The sequence below is a fragment of the Homalodisca vitripennis genome, chromosome X, assembly GCF_021130785.1.
Source record: "Homalodisca vitripennis isolate AUS2020 chromosome X, UT_GWSS_2.1, whole genome shotgun sequence".
In the NCBI taxonomy this organism is placed as follows: Eukaryota; Metazoa; Arthropoda; class Insecta; order Hemiptera; family Cicadellidae; genus Homalodisca; species Homalodisca vitripennis.
This window is the reverse complement of record NC_060215.1, coordinates 8,482,056-8,508,446: the sequence shown is the minus strand read 5'-3', so window position 1 is coordinate 8,508,446 and position 26,391 is coordinate 8,482,056. Positions and strand designations below refer to the sequence as shown.

Below are 26,391 nucleotides of genomic sequence, written 5' to 3'. Positions count from 1 at the left end.
TTATAAATAAATTCCCTTGAGTTGGTAAGATAAATATTTTTGAAAATCCAAAAAATACAAAATGACCACAACTTTTTAAGGAAAAAATATACACATTTTTTCTGGCAATGAGTAGTAGTATATTTGTAGTAATAATAATTTTATAAAACATATCATAAAAAACTAACAAAACTTAACTATATATATATATATAGATATCTTCAATAAGAATAGAAAAAAAGAACATAAAAATTCTCTATATTTCGTCTTAAAGACATTTTCAAGAGATATACAGTAGGTAAATAAGTAAATATATCAACAAAAAATAATAAACAAAAGAAACATCATATGTTAATAAAACTAATTTTGAATTACGTACAAAGAGTAAATAATTTTGCATATAATAACAAGGAATATAAAGTTATAAATTAAATTTGTAGTTAAATGTGTAATGTTATAAATAAAAATTGTAAAGTGTAATTTATACATACTGCTATCCATATTTTAAATTTAGACCATCCGGATGTTTAGTTTGTAGTACCCTCTGATGAGCTATTTCTAAATAATTCATTTTAAGTTTATGGGGGTTCTGAATTTTATTAATACTTTTTAGAGAAAAGCATTCATCGAATTTTTTGTTATGCTCCATTGCATGGGTCGAAATAGGATTTGATTTAATTTTAAGGTTTGTATCGCTGCGATTTTTGTTCATTCTAATGTGCAATGGAGTTATGGTCTGACCAATGTAGTCCTTCGGACAGTCTTTGGATATATATATATCATATATTTTTTTTGTAGAAAACTGTATAGCCCTTATAAAATTGTATTGTGTAGGCAGTAAATTGTGCTTTTAGAAAAAATAGTTTTGTTCTAATAATAACTTTATATTATTTGAACCAAAATACTTTTTTTATAAATCTAAGAATTTCTTACAATAAAATTTGAGATCAAGATCACAAAAAGCATTTATTTATCAGGTTTCTAAATTTTCTTTGTACTTTTATTGTTTCAGCATTTTAAGCTTTTAAACATGTTGAAGTATATGAGTTCATAACAAAACATAAAAAAATATAAATATAAGTATGTGTAAATCCACTGAATTTGCCTATTTAAAAATAAGGATTTTGTCTTAAAATAAAATTATAAGGTACTAACCACAAGTTGGAAGAATGGGTGTTGGAGAGCTTCCCTGACAGTAAGCCTCTCTGCAGGATTGACCACCAGCAACTTTCTTATCAAATCCTTCGGCTCCTCTGTTAATAACAATGTATTTTTATATTGTGTTCATCCTGATGATTTTATTTTTTTGGTATGAATTATTTAATTTATTCATCCAAGTCTCATAATTGCAGTGATTAAATATCATTAATAAACTTACTTTTTGAGTAAAGAGAGCAAAATGCCCAGTTTCCAATATGATTTTTGACATGGCAGAACGAAAAAGCTTACCTTTCACACAAAATTATAAGTCTAAATCAAAAGTTCTTTATTTCAAAGAACAACATAAAAAGTGTAATGACAAAAAGAATTACATTAAAATATTCTGGTCTTTTGCTTTGCAATGTATAATGCATAAATGTGTTTACATGGTCAAAGAAAAATGAAATAACGGGCGATTCAAAAAGAGCGCCGGTTTTGAAAAGACCGGTAAATTTTATTTTATCGGTTGGCAACAATGTTTGACCTTGATTCTATTTCTGACTACATTCCGATTGTTGACGCAGCTGATATTTCTCTCATTAGTGCATTCGGTGTCTAACCAAGGAGCAGTTTACTTGTGCGCAACGGTGTTAATAGTGAAAACGTTTTATCAGAGTGGAGAGAGTTATGCGGCTACTGTTAGGCGACTTCGCGGTACTCTAGGACGTAATGAAGCACCGAATGAATTAACAGTTCGCAGACTCATGAAAAAGTTTCAAGAAACGGGTTCAACAGAAGACTTCAAAAGTTCTGGACGTAGTCGTTGTGCCCGAACTGAACAGAACATTGAGGTGGTTCGTGACAGTGTGGCTGTTAGCCCAGCTAAATCAATACGTCGCCGTTCTCAACAATTGGGTTTAAGATGTTCTTCTGTACGGAGAATTCTTCGGTACGATCTCAAATATCACCCCTATAAAATTCAGCTGACACAACAATTGAAAGTGGCAGATCACCAGAAGAGACGACAGTTTGTTGATTGGGTATTGAGAAATTCGCAGGAGGAAGAAAACTTCGCAATGAATATCATCTTCAGTGATGAAGCGCACTTCCAATTGAATGGATTTGTTAATAAACAGAACTGCCGTATCTGAGGTTCAGAAAACCCTCGCATGATTAACGAAAGGGAAATGTATCCACAACGAGTGACAGTTTGGTGCGGCTTTTGGTTGGGCGGCGTCATCGGCCCTTATTTTTTTTGAAGATCAGGAAAGGCAAGCTTTGACAGTGAATGGAGACCGATACCGTACGATAATTAGGGAGTTTTTGTGGCCTCATTTGGATTAGACATTGACCAGTTGTGGTTTCAGCAGGATGGTGCCACCTGCCACGCTGCCCGTGAAACAATTGTGTTGTTCCGTGACCGCTTTCAGGATCGCGTCATTTCTCGTAATTCCGACTATCAATGGCCACCAAGGTCGTGTGACTTAACACCTTGTGACTTTCATCTTTGGGGTTATCTAAAGTCATTAGTTTGTGCCAATAAACCCCGAACCATCAATGAGTTGATGGAGGAAATTCAATGGGCTGTCGGCCAAATTGAAGTGGAAACTTGTCGTGCAGTCATGGCTAATTTCATGGACAGAGTTGTTGTGTGCCAGCGTAGCAGAGGAGGATACATGCATGACATTATTTTTCATACATGAAATCGGAAGGTTAGATGAACATATTTATGTATTTGATTTCAGATTTTCATTAAAACAAATCTCTTAATTTGATATATCAAAACCGGCGCTCTTTTTGAATCACCCATTAGAAAAATTTATTAGCCAGTAGAATACTACAATGTTATGAGCTCACCAAGATATAACACTAAAACACTAATTACATACGGCTAAAATTAGGTTAAGTATTTAGACTTTAATTATTTTCAGGTGAATTTAGTCATTATTCCTGCAGAACTGCAGGTTAAGTTAGAGTTTAAGTATAACATGTATTGCTATTGCCCTAATACATGTACTGACACAATTTTATATTTTTTCTACAAATAATAAATGAATATAATTTGAATTAAACACCTGTCTCTAATTGGCAGGGGTCCCCCCCCCTCTCTCTCTCTCTCTCCTAGAATTTATATGTATTGTGGCAGGTTGTTGTAAGAAGATTTCCTGCTGTTTCAGGTGGTATGGTGTGCAAAAAGCATTCTCATTGTCTCATCAGTTTGACCTTTTTTGTAACCAACGAACATGACTCCAGATCAGATTCCTGGAGTCAAGTCTGTGACAGTGTCAGATTCCAGATGTTGCATTAAGAGGAAGGAATCAATGAATCAAAATTTAATGAATCAACCCTTCCTACTATAGCTACGTTTTGTGTAGATATCGTGTCTAAAACACTGTAGTGAACTGAATAGTGCACCTGATGAGACAATGGGAATACATATTCACCTATATTACACTATATTTTGTTGTGTAGGTGTGTCTGATGTCGAAACTATGTAGCGTTTATTTTGAGCTTCTTTGTCACTGACATTTTTATTTCTTCAGACAAACATGACTCCAGATTCCAGGAGTCAGCTTTGGGGTAATATATAGTATGGGTTTCTCCTACCCGGATACTGTGTAAGGACCCAATAAAATGCCTAAAACTGTTTGTTTAATTTACACTGACCAGGAACATATTACAAATTTAATTTTTATGGTTCTGAAAATTATTCTAATTAGCCTACCACGTAGCTTTCCTTGAATCAACAATAATATTGTTATTCTCAGCGTACCTGTGATATCCGACCATTCTGGGGAGGTGAAGGAATATTTGCCATCCATGATGTTCCGCAACATTACCATCTGCTTCCGGTGCCAAAATGGAGGGCATCCGACCAGTCTACAAACATATCAATAATTTTACATTCATCAAAACTGATTCAATTCTTACACTTTTATTGCTTATCATTTAAAACACTCTTTGACGGTTAATGTTCTTAATACTCTCGGTTAAACTAAAATTGGTTGATATAACACCAGTTTATTTTTGCCTAACAAGACAGTTTTCACATCACCTCAGTCACCTAGCACATCACCTAAAACTAATAACAGTCTGCAATATTTACAGATACTTTCACCTCAGTTTACCATATTTTACCAAATTTCAGCTTAACATTTTTCATATTAACAGGACCCAAGATCACACTGCTATTTTGATGAAATATCAACTGTAATACTGGCCATGTAGGAAGGGGAAGTGTAAGGAGGGGTTCTTACCCTCAGGCAGTACTGAGTAAAGTAAATTATTTTACCACACACATCTCCTAACTTAAGATTAGTAACGTTATTTATTATTAACATAATGAAAATCAATTTTTGAATTTTGTTCGTAATTGGCTATTTCAATTAGATAGTGTAGAATAATTATTAAAAATGAAATTAGAAAAGATTAATTTAGAATGGATTAAACTTAATTTAAAAGATTAGATTGTTACCAAAGGATGTTAAAAATATAAGTCTATGTATAGCATAAGTACAATATAGGATTCGTTACAATACATGGTTGTTATGTTTAGAATATTTTTAGAATAACGACAGTATTAGGGAAGTGGAAAGTATATTTGATACTCTTTGTAATTGTATCTTTTAAAAACTTAAATGGAATGTAGAATGAGGCGAATTTGGAAAGTACCATTTCATTGCACCACTGTCACAGCGCTGCGGTTGGTGTTCCACACATACGCATAACTGTTACTTGTCCACCGGCTCTCAACTAACACCATTTTGGTTGCTCTACATCGTGTTTTCCGATTGTTGTGAACAAAGAAATGTGAAAGGCTGAAATTTAATGTCAAATTAAAGACGTTCAGTGTGAAGACCCGATAAATGATGGAATGGTGAGTAAGTGGGTTAGAATGTTCAATGAAGGTTGAACAAATGTCCATGATGAGGCTCAGAGTGGTTGTCCTTCTGTTGTCAATGATAATCTAGAAATGAAAGTTGATGAAAAAATCCGTGAAGACAGACGGTTCACAATAACGATGCTTTCTAAAATTTCACCAACTGTTTTGTACGAGATTGTTACAGACCGTCCAGGTTATCACAAGTTGTGTTCCTGATGGGTTACAAAAATGCTCACCGATGTTCACAAAACCAAGCGACTTGGCAATGCTTTGACATTTCTCACACAGTACAAAGAAGAGGAAAAGGACTTTTGGTGCTGTCCGACTACAACTTGTTCCTGCATAGGCAAGCGTTTTGAATCCGACGATGAGTTGAAAATGCTGTGAAATCGTGGCTATCGTCACTAGTGGAAAGTTTCTATACAGAAGGAATTGAAAAGCTGGTCACACACTACAAGTGTTTGAACATTAGTGAAAACTGTGAAGGAAAATAGTTTAGAGTAAAAATAAAATCGATGTGAAAACAATGATTTTAATGGTTTTTTTTCCAAAACAGTACTTACTTTTTGAATACACCTCGTATTAGAACAGTGTAAAAATTTATATTCCAATTGATTATTTCTTTTATAATACATTATTGTGGAGCCTAATCTTATTCATTTTAAAATATTGGTGTTTGCATAGTTATTGACACATCTATTTATATTTTGAAGAAAGTGGGCCTCAACTCAGTAATTGCCCAGTGTTGCATTCCATATTTATTTGTTTCCCATAAAGCTTAAAGTAAGCACAGTATTGTTATTTAAAGTGTCTAACACCAGCAAATATAATTGTGGAGTCATACGAGAATGTTGTGTAATGTGTAGATGTATTTGTCTACAATTGTATTGTATAAATAGGACTGTAGTGTATTTTCTGTAGAATGATGGTATATAGTGATCTTCTTTATACATATGAAAGAGTTATAGTAGACTAGATTGTGACACAATCAAATTAACATATTATTATAAAAACTTGTTTTAATCAACCAACTGGTTTGACATAGTCGAAACTGATGAAAATCCTGATATTATACTATGTTTGCAGCATGATGGTGCTGATTGTCAACTTTAATTTACCTGAGCATCAAAATATACAGGTGCATACAAAAGTAGTAGTCAAAATCCCTTCAGATACTCAATGAATCAGAGAATGAAAACAGAATACGAGTAATAGATAAAGGTTTTTAGAAAATCTCCTTTACCTTCCTTGTTTTAAAATGTGTTTCAACACGAGTTGATTCGAAATCTGTAAGTCCACCATGCATAAATTACGGACTGGAATTCCTAAAAGTAAACGATGCAACATTACAACGCATCACCTAACACTGTAGTTAGGCACATTGGTTGTGATTGCAAGTTTCATAGTATTATTACAATCATTCTAATGAGTGACCGTGATATTAATTATAAGCCTGCATGCTCTACTATGACAGTTATGGATGTGGTAAAGTACTTATGAAGTATGGTAAAAAAATCCACAATTGTCTAAGCAGTGATTCGCTGAAGGGAAAACTCCTCTTTCTGCACAAATCTTAGATATATTTGAGAAGGGCTGTGAAATACAAGGTATGAGCTCGACTAATATCTTACAACTCAAGAATACTGGAGTTAAATATAAATATTTTATTACGATAGTAAAACAATAAGATATAATTGATTACTAAGCAATAAACAGCATCTAAACAAATACACTACACACATGCAGTAAAGCGAACTATTACTATTGTCCTATAACTGAAAATACTGTAAACACACTTACAATGTGTACATGATGACTCCACAGGCCCACCTAAAAGAAGAAGTTCAATGTTATTTTACCAACCAAAAAAATCAACTTTGAATTTCATCATGTGTTTTCTCAATTTTGAAGCAATGTATTTTGTATTTACTTGTGTCAAATACCTTCTAGAGTTGGGTAGTAGGACGTGATGTTGAAAGATGTTTGTTAATGATATAGAATTTTAGCACAATGAGATGAACACTTTTATATATTGATAAAGTCATTTATTCATCATTCAACAATTTACAAAATTGTAATAGATTTTGTCAGAACAGTACATACAGATATCACTTAGGCCTATTTCACCTATGTTAAAATTACATGAAAGGTACTCATTTAAATTATAAAATGGGTTTTTGAGTAACAAGCGTCTTAAATTGGTAACAAATTTTGCAAATGGCATTCCCCTTAATGACACAGGTAACTTATTAAAAAGTGTAATGCCAAGTGAAGAGTGATAGCTTGCAGTTTTGGCAAGCCTACATCGAACCAGATCAAGTTTATCCACATTCCTAGTCTCATATTGGTGTACATCACCTCTTGATCTATACGAATCAATATTTTTCTTTACTAAAACTAAAACTTCAAATATGTACAAATTAATTACTGTAAGGATATCAGTTTCAACAAAAAGAGGTTTACAATGGGCTAGAGATTCAGAATAAGTAAGTATTCTCAGAGCTCTCTTCTGTAACATCAAAACTTTTTCCATACCAGTTCCATTTCCCCAGATAACAAGGCCATATCTAATAATGCTCTAAAAATAAGCAAAATATGCCATTTTCAGGTACGTTAAAGTGACATGTTTTCTTAAATTAACTAATAAATATATTACTCTGCTTAATTTTTTACAAACAACATCAATATGTACATTCCAACTTAGCCTAGAATCAATATGCAATCCAAGTAAGACCACAGAAGTATCACAGCCCTCAGGAATATTATTTACAGATTTAAGGGTAACATACAAGTGCTTGGTTTTGTCAGAATTTAAAAAGAAACCATTGGCATCAAACCAGGAGATTGCCTGTGTCAATGAATTATTTACAGATGTAGCTAAGGGTGTTATGTCATTTGAGTTATTACGACTTAACAAGGTAGTATCATCAGCATACATAGTAATGTGACAGGGAATATTACTACTTAGGTCATTAATCATTACCAAAAAAAGTACAGACCCCAATACAGAGCCCTGAGGTACGCCAGCTGTTACATAAGCAGTATGAGAGGATTTATCACCTATATGTACAATTTGTCTACGATTTTCTAAGTATGATTTGAATATAGCTAGTTCTTTACCATGAAATCCATAGTACTCTAATTTCTTCAACAATATATCATGCCTTACCACATCAAAAGCTTTGGTCAGGTCACAAAGCGTGACTTGAGCATCGCAAGCATCTTCCAAAGTTAGTAATAAATGGCCTACTAAGGTATCAACAGCTTGAGTAGTAGATCTGCCAGTTCGAAAACCATATTGATCATTACAGAAAGTATCATTAGTTTCAAAATATTTACATACCTGTTTTTTAAGTACTTTCTCAAATATTTTTCCTATAACAGGGATACAAGATAGGCCTATAGCTATTTGGCAGATGGTGCTCTCCTTTCTTATATACAGATACAACTCTTGAGATTTTAAGACAATCAGGAAATACCCCTTCTTCTATACAACGATTTATACAATAAGACAGAGGATAAGCTATAAATTCACTTACATTTTTAATTAAATCACTAGATAGGCCATACATATCCTTCGATGAGGATTTATTCAATGATAATATTAACCCATGCACATCTTCAGTTGACACAGGAGAGAACTCACAGCAGGCACTTAGGCCTAAGCTGCCGGCATTTTCTAAATAGGCAAGAGAACTATTCACTGACGCACTTACTTTGGTACTTATTTCTTCGACCGAAGAGATGAAGAAGCTGTTGAAGTCATCAGGGGAGATGTCAGGAGCTTTACCGCAGCTAGTAGTCCTCTTCTGGGCTTTATTAATAACATTCCACGCAGCCTTGCACTTATTCGTTGACCCTTCAATAAAGTTCTCATTACTATGTTTCTTTGCTTCCCTTAAAGCACATCTGTATTGTTTCTTCATTAATTGCAGCTGATTGAAAATGGCATTATTTCCAGTTAGGTCAGATATTTTTCTGTAAGCAAGTATTCTTCATAACTTCTAACTGAGGTGTATACCATGACCTATCTTTACTTGATTGAACTCTACTATTTTTACTGCCTTGTATGAGTGGAAAACAAGTTTCAAATATATTTAAAATATGTGACAAAAACATTTGAATTAAGTCTTCAGCAGATACATAGGAATAAAGAAAGTCCCAATTCACAGAGGAGATTAAGGTTTTAATGTTAAGAATTTTCAGAGGAGTGATTGCTCTGAAAGACACAGGGAGACTGTCAACAGCTTTACGAGCAGAATTACCTTTGCTGTGCCAAAAAGAAAAAATGCAAAGGTGCAGAGCATCATGGTCAGAAACTTCTGGCTTGAAAACATTTATGTTGTACTCATGAGGTAGGTAGTTGGTTATAATGTTGTCAAGGCAGGCCTTTCCTCTTGTAGGCTTATTATTAATGCAGTAAAGATTAAACCGTCTTAACAGGTTTAAGAAGCTAGTAACTGATACTTTCTTTGTTAAAATATCAAACTCAGAGTTAAAGTCACCACGTAGAATTAGTTTGGATTTAAGCCGTACCAGGTATGTGAGCATCAATAAAAGCTGTTGTAGAAACAAGTCTGTATTTCCGTACGGTGATCTATAAAGAGACACAATAATTGTGCTTGAGCCTAATAACTTGATACCGGTTGCTTCAAAACTTAGTTCAATGCAAAATTGGTGTAGATCGATAGGTTCATAGTCAATCTTGTTATGCAGCATGATCATGACACCACCTCTAATCCGATTCTCTCGGCAAAAACAATTACCCAGAGTGAAGTCTTCGGGTATATAAAACTTTACTTCATGATGCCTTAACCAATGTTCACTCAGACACAACACGTCAAATTGATAATTGCTTAATAAAATTTCTAGGTCTTCAATTTTGTGTTCCAAACCTTGAAAAAGGTAGAACAAATTACAGTTAGGCCTATTCTGATTCGACACCGGTACTAGGTTGGCAATATCTCTCCTATAGTCACCCAGAGAAACCTCCAGAGAATCAACCTTATATGCAGGATAACAATTATCTATAGTGGTATGGCTGGGTGTCAGCCTTTGGTTAGGTAGCTTCTCACGATCTTCAAAACAATGTAATTCTTCACTTACTAGGCCTACAGTTTTATTAACCAAAACTGGCTTTGTCAAAGTACTATTCGGCTTTACTGTATTATAGTTGCGTCTTGACCCTGTCCCAAAAAAGAATTCTTAGGTACAGAACTGTGATCCCTACGAGGATATATAAAGCGACTAATGTAGACACCTACAGGCCAGAAATCAGCATCAAAAACTTTGGACCACAAGGATAGGGGAACCCCAACTTTAAAAGAGCTATATACCCTGGATACCTATTCTTCAATTTGGTAATTTCATAATTACCTGTCACAATGTCATTCATGTAATCATTCACTGCTTCACATTCAACATTTTCTGAAAATCTGGAGACAAAAATGTGTCTATTTTTTTCAACAACAGTTAAGTTCTTATTATTTACAGATGAACGACCTGTCATAAAACTAGGTCTATTCTTATTAGCCTTAGGATATAGAACTTTACGTCTCTTGTGCTTAACCTCAACAAACTCTTCATTATTGATGTTTGTATTATGCACTTTAGTGACTTCACCTGGTTCACAGTCCATCGATTCACAATGAGTAGGGGAAACAGAATTCCCTTGCACAGAGTAGGGCACTTGGTTTCTGTTATGCAGCCCATTCTTTTCTTGGCTAACTGCCTTTTTAATATCGTCTTTCATAGCCAACATTTTATTACTTGAATGAGAGTTTGGTGACGAAATTAAAATGCTTCTGCTGGCACCAGCAGAAATGTCAGAATTACCTACTGTTGACAAACTAGGCCTATGCTTTCCATCCATAATAACCTTAGTTTTAGTTACCTGAGCATTTCTCGTCTGAGAAGACACATTTTTATTTATAGTAGGAGATTTTAAAATGCTAGAATAAGACACATTGTCATGAGTTAAAATACCACCTATAACCTCAGAATGATCGTTCAGAATTGAGGTTAGTTTAGTATTCTCAACTTGTACTATACTTAACTGATCACGAATCTCACAAAGATTTTGAGTTAAATCAAAGATTTGATCGGTTAAAATTTTTATATGCACAACACAATCACAGGGCGAATTTATATCTGCGTTATGAGCTACAGTTACGGGTGGTGTATTCACTACGCATACACTCTGTTCCTCCTGCAACGGCTTCTTGCAGTCGTCACACAAAAAATTGGACTTTTCACCTTTAGAATACAAATATTCTTTTTTAGATTTCCCCACACACTCAAAATGAAACCACTTCATGCACTTTCCCTCGCATATTAATCCACCAGTAGTATTAGTAACCTTTTTAGGACACGCTCCACAGACTGGATTCTTACTTGCAGACGCCATCTTTTTGAAGTTTTCGATACAATCAACTCACGGATATGCTCGGTAAATAAATTGATAATGACCAGTAGGACTGACTGTCTACAGAAAGAATGTACAGAAATGTGGTATAGGTCACTACAGTTAAAACTAATAATTTAGGTTAAGAGATATACACAGTTCTTTAGAACAACGTTAATGTGTATATTTAGAAAATATAACATGTTCAGTTATAAGAAATAAAAACATGAATTAAACTAAACTTTCTTCTAGGTTAACTGTACCAAACAGTATCAAAACTTCTAGCCAACGATCCAATCCCCTCCACCTAGCTGGTTTAACACCACTTGATCGAGGGGTGAGATTTCTCTAGATCAGAATTATTGTGATACCTATATTTTGGGTGTAGTGAACTGGAAAACAAATCTTTATTAGATGGTGCAGTCCTAAAAATTAAGGTGGTGCAATTGATTGTGGGTTTGGAAAATATGTTTTACGTTAAATTCACAGCCTTTAAGATAACTTACCTGAAAACAGAAAAAGTGGAAACTTTTTTTCTGTCATTCCACTATAAATAACAGGTGGCAGGTAGGGAATTTAAAAAATTCTGTAATTAGGCCAAAATAAAAATGGCCGAAGATAAAAATGTGAAATATGTATTTGAGTTACAGTTTGAGGGAGTGACATGCTTTTATTTATAAAAATATCAATTTACTGTAGTTGAAACAAAAATACTAAGAGCATCAACTTTTACAAATACAATCCAGTTTTTTGAAGCAATAAAAGAACAAAGAACATGTCACTCCCTGAAGCTATATAAATTCAAGTATACGAGGGGGTACCCAAAAAAACCGGAATTATTTTATAAAAATTATATATTATCAAATTTTTTACAATACGACCTTATCTCCTTCAAAATAATCTCCATTACAACTAATACACTTGTCCCAACGGTATTTCCATTGATCAAAACATTTTTTGTAGTCATCTTTAGAAATGGCTGCAAGCTCGAGCTTCGTTTTTTTCTTAACCTCTTCAACGCTGTCAAATCGTTGACCTTTCAAGCCTCTTTTCATGTGTGGAAATAAAAAAAAGTCGCATGGAGCGAGGTCAGGCGAGTAAGGTGCGTGGGGCAGCGGAACCATGCCGTTTTTGGCTAAAAACTGCCTAACTGAGATGGCTGTGTGTGCCGGTGCGTTGTCGTGGTGGAAGAACCAGTCTCCAGTCTGCCACAAATCGGGTCTTTTCTGGCGAACACTGTTGCACAATCTTCTTAAAATCTCCAAATAAAATGTTTGGTTGACAGTCTGACCTGGAGGAACAAACTCAGAATGAACAATGCCTTTAGCATCAAAAAAGCAAATCAACATGGTTTTGATGTTTGATTTGACTTGCCGACATTTTTTTGGACGAGGTGAAGATGCGACTTCCATTGGCTTGACTGTTGCTTCGTTTCTGGGTTATAACCATAGCACCATGACTCATCACCAGTAATTACCTTTTCCAGAAAATCGGGATCAATTTCGAGATGTTCTTTCAGAAGGCGGCAAGTTTCAACTCGATGTGCCCTTTGATGGTCAGTCAGTAGTCGAGGAACAAATTTGGCAACAACCCTTTTCAGTCCTAAATCTCCTGTTAAAATTCGCTGAACCGAGCTCCAAGTTAACCCACTACTCTCTGATAGTTCCTCAATTGTCTGTCGACGGTCGGTGAGCACAAGTTCACGAATTTTCTCAACATTTTCGAGAGGTTGATGGACGTCCAGAACGAGGTTTGTCTTCAATCGACATGTCGCCATTTTTAAATCGAGCGAACCACTCGTAGACCTGAGTTTTCCCCATAGCATCATCTTTGTAAGCTGTATTCAACATTAAAATAGTTTCTGCAGCATTTTTACCAAGTAAAAAACAAAATTTCACAGCTGCACGTTGTTCACTTAAACTTGTCATGACAAAAAACAAAACAAGAACAAAACAGGGTTAGCGAAAACAGTCACTACGAACGAACAGAATGCACTAGGACAACGGAACTGGGGTCACTGAGCTCGCAATGGGTTGAGCGACACACGCCTAGCGGCAGGAATGTGTACTACATGCTGCCGGCTGCCAGCAATACAATTCCGGTTACTTTTGGGTACCCCCTCGTATAATATAAAAATATCAACTCTTTCTTACAGCCTTTTTTATTTAGCTTGATTACAAAATTGTCTGGATTTCATACTTTTTAAATGCTAGTAATTCCACATGGGAGTGGTAAAATATTGTTTTTACTTTTCTGCACTCAGAACATTTGTTTTAAAGGCCTGAGCCAAAATCCACTGCATCACCGTCTGGTTATTTTTATGATCATTCAGTTGGCCTCTCTCTCTTTCTTGTTGTTGGGTATAGGAACACTGTTCATTCTGTGTCTGAGCTGGATGTGGAGGATTTAATAGTGCCTGATATATAACAACGAGTGTTGCTCAGCAAAAACAGTCTTAAATCTAGTGTTATATGTACAAATTTTGTTTGTGTTTGTGGTTATTTGGTTTAGTGTAAGTGCCTTTTAAAGTCATTATATACACATGTTCGGTCTCCTTCCATCATATTCACACGCTTTCAAGTGAAGTGTCATGCCAAGTGAAAGCGCTAGCGTCATTTTCGTCCCTTCACTACTCTTCCACCGCCTCTATCACTGCCTCCTGCATCCTCACCTTGAGCCTTGTTTCTATTACTTTGGCTGTGGCAATACTACCACATGCATGACATTAACTCTAATGCACAAAAGAAGAATTAATTTTTAATTTTACCCTTAGTTTGTCACTAGGATGAATCAGAGGGAAATAGGTAAATAACATTTAATAGGGATTTTAATTTAAAAAGTGCAAATTTACTGTTATGAATTTTAAATACTTATTTCAAAAAGTTATTACTTTTATTAATAGGAAGGTTATGGGAAAAAATAGTTTTGTTAAATTAAGAAGTTACAAATGATACACAGTTACATTAATAACAGCAACATTAATATATACAGGGTGTCTCGAAAAAGTCCCACCCCCTGTATTAACTTTTTTATGAATATAGATGGAATGATTTACCTTGGGGGATGTTTATATGACCAACTGAGAAGTTTTTGACATACAAAACTTTTGACTCCCGCCCTCCCGAGTACCCCATTTTGAGACATGTGAGACTCATTAAGTCCAGTTACTGTGTCAAAGTGGTCTTAATGTGTCTCACATACTAATTGGTAAGCAATAATAGATAGCATGGCAAAACCAGCTATTGGTATTCCCAGGACTTGCTAATGGGCTTCGGTCAGACAAAACAAAACCTAATAAATGCAATGTTAATCATGGTTGTTGATTCTTGTAATAACTTCTTTTAACGATTTTGTGCCCTAAGTTCTCAAATAACTAGCCAGTGAATATTTAATCTGCCTAACAATAACTTTAAATGAAATTTATTACACTGTGGGGGTTTAATAAAAAATTCAAACTTTAATTAGCCACTAAATTTGATAGAGCTCTAGTTTTCGCCATTATTCTTCTTTTTATAATACCTTTAAAATAAGCTGTCACTTGCTAGGGGTTCCTATTTGAAAATTTTTACTTGTCCTCAAAATACCCCATTTTGGGGGAGGGGGAGTAAAGAATGTCTATACGTCAAAAACTCCTCAATTGGTCATATAAACAATCCCTAAAGTATATCACTCCATCTCTATTCATAAAAAAGTTAATGGGGGATGGGAATTTTCAGATACCCGGTATATATTAATGTATATAAAATTAATTAAATATCAATTCTATCTGTTTTGAACATTAAAGTTCCTATTTCAGCATTACAGAAGGAGGATGAATATGAACAAGTCCATATGTTATAATTTACATCTAAGCTTTCTGATTCATACATTACATCAAAGATTTGCTAAAACAATGAAATTCTTGAAACATTTCGGCCTAACTGTAGAGAGCCATCTTCAGTCAACAGATGTTTCAGCAAAACTTAGATGTTAGTTATGAATGATGACACCGGTTGCGTAAACTTACTCTTAAACTTAAGAACCAAGAAAAAAAGTCCTTACATGTCAACAGCTTGACCGTAACCTGGCGAGTTCTCAAACATGTTGGATTTCAATACTTCAGGAGCCAAGTACCCAGGTGTTCCACAGAGATCTAAAAAGAATGACAAGGTTGTTAACTATTGGATAACAAAACTAACTTTATGAAAGATAAATTTGTCTGTAGTAAAATTGTAATACACAATATCTCCTCGGTGATAAAAAAAATTGCCTTCAAGAATTCATCCTGATACTAAATCTCTTTCTTTACCTCTGCTTTGCTGTCTAAGTAATGATGACACCGAACATAATTTATCGGTAATAATTTATATTACAATGAAAGTAATTCATAAAGTACATTACTTATAAAACTAATCTACTATATTGCAATAATCATTACAGCACATTAACATGTACAGCTTACGTTTACTTAGCTCTTTAAGTTTGTATCAAAATTTGAACTTGCAATTTAATTGCATTTTAAATGTCCCACTTTAATACATGAGATGGATAACAGTTTAAAAAAATTGCATAGCAACTATGACTCTTCTTTAGACACATACGTTCTCATACTACCTTATCATATGTATTTGAATATTTACAAAAATACTCTCCAAATCTATTAAGTCAGAAAACATAGGCTGTTTCTCATTATAATAAATTGAATTTTATGAGTCAATAAGAAAGTGGTTAGATTACTAACTAAGTTAATAGTTTGTATAAGCTGCAAAACATGTTTTTGGACTGATTTAGCAAAACACTAGTGAAATGAGAAGTTAATACATTTTAAACTTACAATATTTTGGACTAAATGTTTAACTTTACGAACTACTAACAAATGGGAGTTGGAGTTTTACTTACCATGCAACATTTCACCTTGCTTAAGAATGCGAGCGAACCCAAAATCTGTCAATTTTACATTCATTGCGTCATCAAGCAAAATATTTTCCGGTTTTAAATCTCGATGGACAATGTCATGGCTGTGCACGTGGCTTAATGCCTCCAACAACTGCCTCATTATGTACCTGTGAAAATAAGAAAATACATTCACTAATCAGAATTTTTTTAGGAGAGGTCAATCACCTTTTAAATCTTATTCTGCCTGTCCTCATGGGCCACTGGCCTGTGCGAGGATCTTATCAAACAGAATAAGGGGGAGAGTCGATACAGTACAAGGTTGATGGTACTGATAAAACATGCAATGGTTACAGACAGGATTTGAACCTGCGCTATCTCTAACTCAGATCCAAGTCCGCCGTCTTAGACCACTCGGCCATCGACACTTCCTAAATTATATCAGAATCAGAATATCTTTATTGTCATTTGTCAATATTACAATTGCTATAGACAACGTCAATATAACTAATATAATAAATAAAAATGTTATAAGGCTACTTAGTTTATTTGAATGTCATTAACTGATATAATATATTGAACTAATTCGTACAGTGTATTTGTCAATTTAAAAAAATGTAACTGTAGTATTAGTAAATACATAACAAAATAAATAGTTGAAACAATGAATTAAATTACAACTAATCAACAACTCCATTCCAGGCCTAAGGAAGGTAACAATTCGTAGCAAAAAATTCTTCAAGGGAATAAAATGCCTTACTTATAAGCCAGTTCGACAGTTTAGCTGCAAATGGTTGAAGTTCTAAGCTTCTAAACGTTTGAGGTAATTTGTTAAAACATTTAATTTGTAAATATTTATGGCTAACTAATGTTTTCCTAAGTCTAGAGGAAGGTGCAACAATATCCCGAGCTCCCCTAGTGTCATAATCATGAATTTCATCAAAGCAGATAAAGTCTTCAAAATTCTCCTTTACATATATTACATTTTGAAATATGAAAATGCCAGGAACAGTCATTATATTGTAGTCAATAAAGCATTGTTTACAATCATCTTGATAACCCAAATTGGCTAAAATTCTTACTGCCTTTCTTTGCCACGCAAAAACTTGACTGGCACCCCTACTGTTACCCCAGAGCATTGAGGCATAAAGTAAGTGTGAGTGAAAGTCACTGAAATAAGAAGAGAGCAACATATTTCTACCAACACAGTTTTGTAATTTACGTAACAGAAAACAAGCCTTAGATAGTTTAGAAATTACTGAGTTAGTTTGAGCTTCCCATGATAGTTTTTGATCTAATGTTACTCCAAGTAATTTCACTGGCTTAATACAGCTCTCTGCTATGTGCAACTTTTTTAATGTGAAACAAATTGTTTCAGTTTTATCCCCATTGACTTTAAGATGGTTGACATCAAACCACGAGTTTGCAATTTCCATCACTCGGTCACTTTGTGCTTCCACTTCTTGGAAAACTTTGCCAGTAACTAAAAAAGAAGTGTCATCTGCATATAGAATAGTCTTACATGGAATATTGGTTGGCAGATCATTTATATACATAATAAACAAGAGTGGGCCCAAAACTGACCTCTGTGGAACCCCAGCAAGGACCTCCTGAAATGAGGATTCTGAACCGGCCACTGAGACTTTGTGTAATCTGCCACAAAGATAAGTTTTAAGGAAGTGCAACGGGTTATCATCAATACCATAGTATTTCAGTTTACTCAGTAGAGTTTCATGTGATATACTATCAAAGGCCTTACTGAGATCCACAAGAGTCATATTAACATATTCACAGTTCTCAAAGCTATTTATGATATTAGTTACAACTTCATTTAGAGCTTTAGTTGTAGATTGACCAGGACGAAAGCCAAATTGGCTATTACTTAAAATGTTATATAGATCAAAGAATTCTAACAGTTGGTTCTTAACGCATGACTCCATTATTTTTGAAAACACAGATACAATACATATTGTTCTATAGTTGTCAATACATGATTTATTACCTTTCTTAAAAAGAGGTATACTCCTAGACTTTTTTAAGCAATCTGGAAATTTAGAACAGTGAAATGAAAGATTGATCAAAAATGTTAATGGCATAACAATAGCATCAGCAATAAGTTTGATAACTTTGTTACTAAAACCAAACACATCTTCACTGTTAGAGGGTTTTAATGATCTTATTACCTTAAGTACATCAAGCTCGCTGACATATTTCAAGTAAAAGTTTCCTGGAGGCTGTTCAACATTACTTAGAAAGGAAAAATGACTAATATTGTTCTTATTAATTGCCTTAGCACTATCAACTACATTTTTCCCAATGCCAATATAATAGTTATTAAATTCTTCAGCTGTAATAGGTGGTATTGGATTTTCCCGTTTATAGTAATTACCAGCCTCAGACTTTATTATTTTCCATGCGGCTGAACATTTATTCTTTAAATTTTTTAATATTTTCTCATTATGCAAGATTTTTGCTTCTTTAATTTTACTCCTGTAAAACTTCTTTTTGGCAATGTAACACTTCTTAAGTAATATATTGTTTTTGTAATGAGGAATTTTTAGCAAATCCTGTAACATAATTACCGTGCTTCTCATTTTTCTTAAGCCACTGTCAAACCAAGAAGTATTATTCTTACTTTGATTTCTCTGTTTAACATTTTTAGTTTTTCTTGGACAACTGTTATTGTATACTATTGATAATTTACTTAAAAAATATAAAAATAAATACCATACATGAGTAAATACAAACACAAAATACACAAATAAAAATGTAAAACAACAAAAATGTAAGTTAGTGTTCTATTTGTAGTGAATTTTTTAAAGAATTGCTAAGGTGGTGTGAAGATGTTGCCGATGAGTACAAGCACGCTAAGTGGAGTTTGTCAAAAAAGGGTTACAAATAGCTATGGTGGACTGAGTGTGAGGGGAATTGTATGTGATGGTTATTTTATTTGTGCTGATAATGAAATAAATGATTATAACGATGGTTAAGATGGTTATGGATGAAATCGAATTTTGTGCGTGACAAATATAAGCAGGAGTCAGAACAACGTGAAAATACTGTTAGTGTTTTTATGCTAATACATCCAATAAAGAAGATAGTAATAGTAATTTTCATATAAAAATTCCAACTATCAGATTTTTGACTTAACAAAGAATTAATGTGAACTCTGTGAAGAGTTAAATTTAGTACTAGCTGAAATTACTAGGTTAGTTTTGGTTCTAAATAGTCATACTGGGACAATTGGTGACATTTTATCTAATGATAGTAATGTGGTGTCTACTGTAAAATTGTCAAATCCGCTCCCAAAAATACCTACTCTTTTTATTCAATCAATAATGCTGACAGAAACAGTGACATAACCATTTCAAAGATTAATATGTTTTAACTACAGCAGTAACTAACTCTCGGATATCGGCTGGTCCAAGCAGAAGCACTTCAGCTCTACCACCCAATTCATCATCAACAGTTAATGAAAAATCACAATATAAAATCAAGATGACAGTGAAATTCACTGGCACATGTCAAAGAAATAACAGTTGGTTTGCATGAAAGTAAACAAGTGACTAATGTTACACAAGGTAACAGTATGATCTCCAATTCAGTCTCAAATACGTTAGCTCCTGTATATCAACCATTTCATGAGTTAATGGAGGTTTGAGAAATGGACAATGAGATTAACTCTAACTTTGTTGAGGTTAAAATACAAAAAGCATAGGTCCTCACAACGTATAGCTACTACAAATAGACATAAATTCTTAACTGGGCAGGCATCTATAGGAAACGACAAGCTAAAAGTAGTGGAAAAATTCAGAAATATTTTTGTGCCCAAATTCTCTGAAAATGTGACCTGTGAACAAATATTTGCCAGGGGCAATTGTGAAATTACTAATTTAAAAAATAAATACGCAGGGTATATAGTTCTTTCAAGATTGGGGTTCCTATATCAGTGTGGTCCACAGTGTTCAATGAGGATTTTTGGCTTGAAGGTAATTATATAAGTCGATTTAGATACCCACATAAAAGGTTTTCTGAGGCATCGAAGGTGTTTTTTTTTTGGAACCAGTTCTAGAGAAAACACCAAAGACATGTGTCTGAACTAGGAAAACTTCACAAAAGGGTTTACCACAACCTAGTCTAAAATTATACAGTATCAAGGAACTCAGGTATGAACAGAGTGTGTTTGAGTAAATTTTTATCACCAAAATATGCAGTGCCTTTCTAACAAAAATACGTTAATTAAAAAAGATATCGCTGACTTGAACTTAGATATATTATGTTTATTGGAACATTGGTTTTCGTCTGAAGAACTAAATGAGCACTCAAACATTGGTAGCCAACCTCTGACTTATGGTTACTGCTGCTCCTAGAAATTTAGCTATTTACTCAAGGTTATCATCTCCACAGATTGAGGTAATTGACAGGATCAATAACCCTATCTATTGAACTGGACTGTGAACTTACTTGTATTAAACTTTAGATCTAAACTTAATCTTAGTTGCTGTGTACAGACGTCCTAAAAGGAACTATGACTGTTTAATTTCTGTAATGGAAAAAGTGTTGAGCTATGTGAATCAACACAGTGGAAACACAATTGTCTATGGAGACTTCAATCTTCTCACCTCAAGGACAGGATAAAAATGCCCAACACTTTGTAAACCTCTGCTCAATCTATGGATTTAGGAATACAATACAATAACTGACCCCACTCGACATAGAAATTGTTTGGACAATGTTTTCACTTCTTTTTGGGATCAGTTAGATATTAGTCTAAGAAATTTCCATGTTAGCAATCATTTAAAGTAAAGTAAAGTAGTCTTATTTTACCAGGTGAAGTTAGGGCTAGGAAGCCCTCTCTAACACTTAACCTGGAGACCAACGGCTTAAAGGTGATTTCCGAACCACCACCAATGGCCGGGCAGGCGGGCTGCTTGCAAGAACACGATCGCTCAGCGGTCACCATCCAAGCAGCATCCACGCTCGACGTTGCTTGATCCGGTTAATTTGGGCAAATTTTTGTGCAAATAATGTTGTTGGCTTCAAACTGATAGAAATACTTGCATTTTCTATAAAAATATGCCTAATATTAATGATAAAGCAGTAAATCTTTTAAATACGGAAAGCTGATTTGAAATTTTCCTTCCAGAAAGCATATACAGGGTTGCTACAGGAGTCCAATAATGAAATTCCCTGACTTTTCCCTGATTTCCAGACCAAATTTTTCATTTTTCCCTGACTTTTTTCGACGCAATCCCCAGGGTTTTTGGCAATTAATGGGTGGAAAAAAAGCAGTGTTAAGGCTAACAGGGTGGCAAATATAAAAAAGCAAAAAATAAAGTGAACACAGTTTAATACGTACAAAAAGATTGACTTAAATGATCTTTTACAACACAGAAGTAAAATATGCGCCGCGTCGTCTGTAGGCTTGGACTCGGCGGGGCGGCAGTAAGTTTATTTGTGTAAAGGGATTTTATATTTTTCCCTGACCAACGTCGAAATTCCCTGACTTTTCCCTGACTTGAGACCGGATTCCCTGACTTTTCCCTGATTTCCAGTCCTGTTTTTTTTCCCTGACTTCCCTGATTTCCCTGACCTGTAGCATCCCTGATATACTTGTAAATATTATTATGATGTTAGTTTTCTAAACTAACTAAAATAAACCCAAACATAAAGAAGCTTAATAGGCCTATAGGGGATACTCAATGGTAGACTCCTGAACTGTTGGGGTGATAAAGAACAGGCTTAAAGACTTTCTGAACACATTATAATAATAATAAATTTGTTTATTTGTCGTAAAACATGTTACATGCATTGACAAAGTCTAATTCAGCTACAGACTAAATAGCATTGTCTCTAAATAATATTTAAATATAATACATAAATATTATACTGTATATATAACAATATAAGACATGAATTGTCTAGTTGAGAATTATACTAGTTATATCATGAGTTTATCTTAAAACAATCATTAAAAGTCTATTTTGTTAATAGAAAAAAACCATCAATATTATATAAAGGGTTTTTAAACAGCCATTCATAAACTTTATTTTATAAATTTTAAGAGGGTATTTTTCTATTAGATGTTTCAATTTGTTATACACTTTAAGCCAATTACAACATAACTATTCAAAGATTTGCTCAGTCGACAGTATTAAATTAAAATGTTATTTCTGTTTCTTGTGTCATAATTATTTGTTTGTGTATGGTTTAAGTCCTTATTATTTAAAATGTAAACAGATAAATCAAACAAATATAAATTAACTATTGTAAGAATTCCTTGGTTAATGAAAACAGGTTTACAATGATCGAGATATTCAGCTTTACCAACAATTCTAACAGCTTTCTTTTGAAGCACCAGTATTTCCTGAACTCTATCATTATTTCCTCACAATATTAATCCGTATCTCAAAATTGACTGAAAGTAGCCAAAATATGCAGTCCGAACATAATTTTCACTTATGCAGCAAGATAGACGTCTCAATAAAAAAATAATTCTAGATAATTTAGTAGACAGAAAATCAATGTGAGGTACCAATGAAAGATTATTATCAATATGAATTCCTAAAATTTTGATTACACTACTTGATTCAAGATTAAAACTATTTTCAGGAATTGATTTTAAAGTAAACAAAATGTTTTGAGTTTTAGTTTCATTCATTAAAAAACCGTTTTCTTTCAACCATATTGATGCCTTGTTTATTGTGGTGTCAGTTAATTTCTTTAGTTCATTCAGGTTATGACTACTATTGAAAAAAGTTGTGTCATCAGCGTAGAGAAGCGTTTTAGCATCAACAGCCAATGTTGTCATTTATATATAGGATAAAAAGTAAGGGTCCAAGTACAGATCCCTGAGGGACACCGTACTCTATTTTGACTTCCTGTGACCAATTTCCTTTGATATATACTTTTCGTGTTCTATTGATGAGGTATGATTTTATAAAATCAAAGGCACTTCCATGAATTCCATAATGCTTCCATTTGGCTAAAAGAGTGTTCTACACAACCAAAGGCCTTACTCAGGTCACATAAAGTGGCTTGAGCAAAGGCCTTATTTTCAAAAGTTGACAGTATATTTCGTATTAGCTTGTCAATGGCATCAATAGTGGATTTAACTTTGATTTAACAGTTTTGACTTCGGAAGTCTCGATTATTCCAGCAGTCGATAGTCAATCAAGTGACAGTTCAATTTCAAAGTCAAACACAGTAGTTCAAAAAGCTGGAGAATATACCGAGAGACCGGGAAAAAAATGGAGTCGGAGGAAAAAAAAGTCCCTTCATCATAATCTTGCTTCTTCTGTGCAGGACTTGGAAACGATTTCTCCATGTGCCTCAGAAACTGAAATGGCTGACGGTGGCGAACCTCAGCCAAACAAAGATGAATTTATTGAGGTTGAGAACAGAAAGCGTAAACACAACAGACGTTTCAATAAAAATAATTCTGGTTTTATAATTGGACGAGCTAATAGTGATGAAACACTGAAGATAGTGGACAAACTTAGATACCTGTTCGTATCAAGAGTAGGAGAAAATGTAGATAGTGACTCTCTGAAACAATACCTTAAAAAGAAAGCGGAAGGTAACTATGTAATAACCAAGTTAAAAAATAAGCGACCTGGTTACAGTTCGTACAAGGTAGGTGTACCTATATCTTTATGGGAAAAAATCTTTTCACCTGACTTCTGGCCTTCGGGAGCCTTCGTAAATCGATTTCGATATTACCGTACAAACTCTTCTACTAGAAGGGACTCTTCTTTTTTGGAACAGGACCAATATGTGGAACCGAAGAGCTAGACCTAAGTTCAAAAACAAGTGGGACTCAGAGTAGGCCTATGTCTAGTTTGTGTAACTCCGTCAAAGAACACTCTAAATTGTTAGACTTGAGTATAGATAAAAGTGGGACTCAGTGTAGGCTTGGGCCTGGCATGTGCAACTCTGTCGAAGAAAACTCTGAGTTGATAGTTGCACATCTTAATATTCAATCAATAAAAAATAAAGTAAATAATCTGGAAGTTTTTCTGAATGATGTCAAGTGCGATGTACTGTGCATTAATGAACATTGGTGTACTCATGATGAGTTGCACACATACTCACCAGTAGGCTACATATTGGCTGCAAGCTACTGTAGAAATGTGTCCTATGGGGGTGTGGCTATATTTGTGAGAGACTATCTTCAAAGTTGTTGTGAGGTTGTGAACATTGACTCTTTGTGCGAACTGAAGCAGTTTGAGGCAGCTGTGATCGCTTTCACTTCAATTAACTTATTAGTTGTGTCTGTCTACCGTACTCCGGATTCCTCTGTAGAAATTTTCACCGCAAAGATGTCCAAACTCTTTGACACTCTTGACAACATGGTAAAATATAGAAACTTTAAAATTTTAATCGCTACTGACATGAACCTAGATCCAAGAAACAATGACAGTCAAGTTAAACATTTTTTAAACATGCTAAAGTCTTATGACTGTTTTTGTCTGAACTCTCAACCAACCCGTAACTCTTCCTGTTTGGATAACTTTATTTCCAACCTGCAGCCTACAACTTTTATCTGTGAAACAACACCCCCTCATCTCTCCGACCACAGTGGACTTCTTCTGAAAATGAGCTTCCCTGGCCTAACTAAGAAAAGTAAAGTGTTCCCATCAGTTGCAGACTGCACACCGAGAACTATAACTTACAGACTATTGAATGAAAATTGTATTAATAGGCTTAAATGTAGGTTAAGTCAGATTAACTGGTTAAATGTATTTTTACTGGCAAGTAAAGTTGACGAAGCTTTCCAGTCTTTTATGCAAATTTTAACTGACAATTTCAATGAATGTTGTCCTTTAAAAACAAAAACTATCAAACAGAATAGCAATGAAAGCCGTAACATGGTAAACAAAAATTGGTATACTCCTTACCTTGCTAAAGTTAGGCTACTCCTAGATATATGCTATGAAAGAAGTAAGTCTAATCCTAGCCTAGTGTGTATCCACAGAAATTTGAAGAAATATTACAGAGAGCAAATAGACAATGCAAAAAGAATGGCAAATGATAAGTATATAATGGAATCCAATAATCACTGTAAAGCTGCATGGGTGGTTATTAACTCTGTTACTGGCCGCTTAAACAAAAAAGGTCTAAACCATGATACACCTATTACAGCTGGTGAGTTTAATGACTTCTTTGTAAATATTAATGATATTGTAAATAGAAATAGTGATAGTGTAAGCACTGCTTGTCCTATAGATGTATTGAAATCATCGGGTATTAAATCACCCAATTCACCCTCTTTCACTTGGTCTGAAGTGAGCATTGCTGACGTGTGTAATACTGTAAATAAGCTAAGCAATTCTAAATCTGAGGACGTCTTTGGCCTCTCGAATTTTGTGCTAAAAAAAATTATTGAAAACATATCCTGTCCATTAACGTATTTAATTAATTTTATTCTTAGCATAGGCATTTACCCTCAATGTCTAAAAGTTACTGTCACTGTTCCTATCCACAGGAAAGGAGATAGGTCAAATATAAGCAATTATCGTCCAATCGCCCTTGTGGCTGTTATATCTAAAATAATTGAAAGTATTATGAAAAAGCAAATTGTGAATTTTTTTGAGCATAACCACTTGTTTACAACTGCTCAGTACGGATTCAGGAATAACTTGACAACTGTTAAGGCAGTGGAAAATGTTGTATCTCATGTATTAGAAAGTTTTGAAAACAAGGAAGAAGCCTGTGCACTACTTTTAGACTTAAGTAAAGCATTCGATATGGTACCTCATAATGAACTCATAGAAAAGCTAAGTTACTATGGTGTTGAGCACAAGGAACTGTCTCTGTTCATTTCTTACCTGACTGATCGTTTGCAGTATGTGAGGGTGGGCGCAGACCTGTCTAGTCTTAAGCATGTTACTTGTGGAGTGCCTCAGGGCTCCGTCCTGGGCCCCTTCTTGTTTACTGTTTTTGTAAATGACTTGCCTGCCTTTGTGCCTAACAAAACCATACTCTATGCAGACGACACAACTCTGTTAACATCAGGTAAAGATCGTAACCTGAATAATGTAATTTTGAATTACATGAAAGAAAGATCCCACATATGGTTTCATGCAAACAAATTAAAGGTTAACCAAGAAAA

At 34.3% G+C, this 26,391-nt stretch overlaps 1 protein-coding gene across 2 annotated transcripts in view; it reads right to left on the bottom strand.

Moving 5' to 3' along the window:
• The window catches only part of LOC124368647 (phosphorylase b kinase gamma catalytic chain, skeletal muscle/heart isoform), a 66,202-nt gene that overhangs the window by 6,386 nt on the left and 33,425 nt on the right, over positions 1-26,391 (bottom strand). For both annotated transcript variants that reach the window (XM_046825888.1, XM_046825889.1), the window contains exons 4-8: positions 16,284-16,447; positions 15,447-15,537; positions 6,803-6,832; positions 3,893-3,999; positions 1,135-1,232 (exon numbers count right to left, since the gene is read on the bottom strand). In XM_046825888.1, the coding sequence (XP_046681844.1) occupies positions 1,135-1,232; positions 3,893-3,999; positions 6,803-6,832; positions 15,447-15,537; positions 16,284-16,447 (490 nt within the window). The remainder of the gene's footprint in view (positions 1-1,134; positions 1,233-3,892; positions 4,000-6,802; positions 6,833-15,446; positions 15,538-16,283; positions 16,448-26,391) is intronic.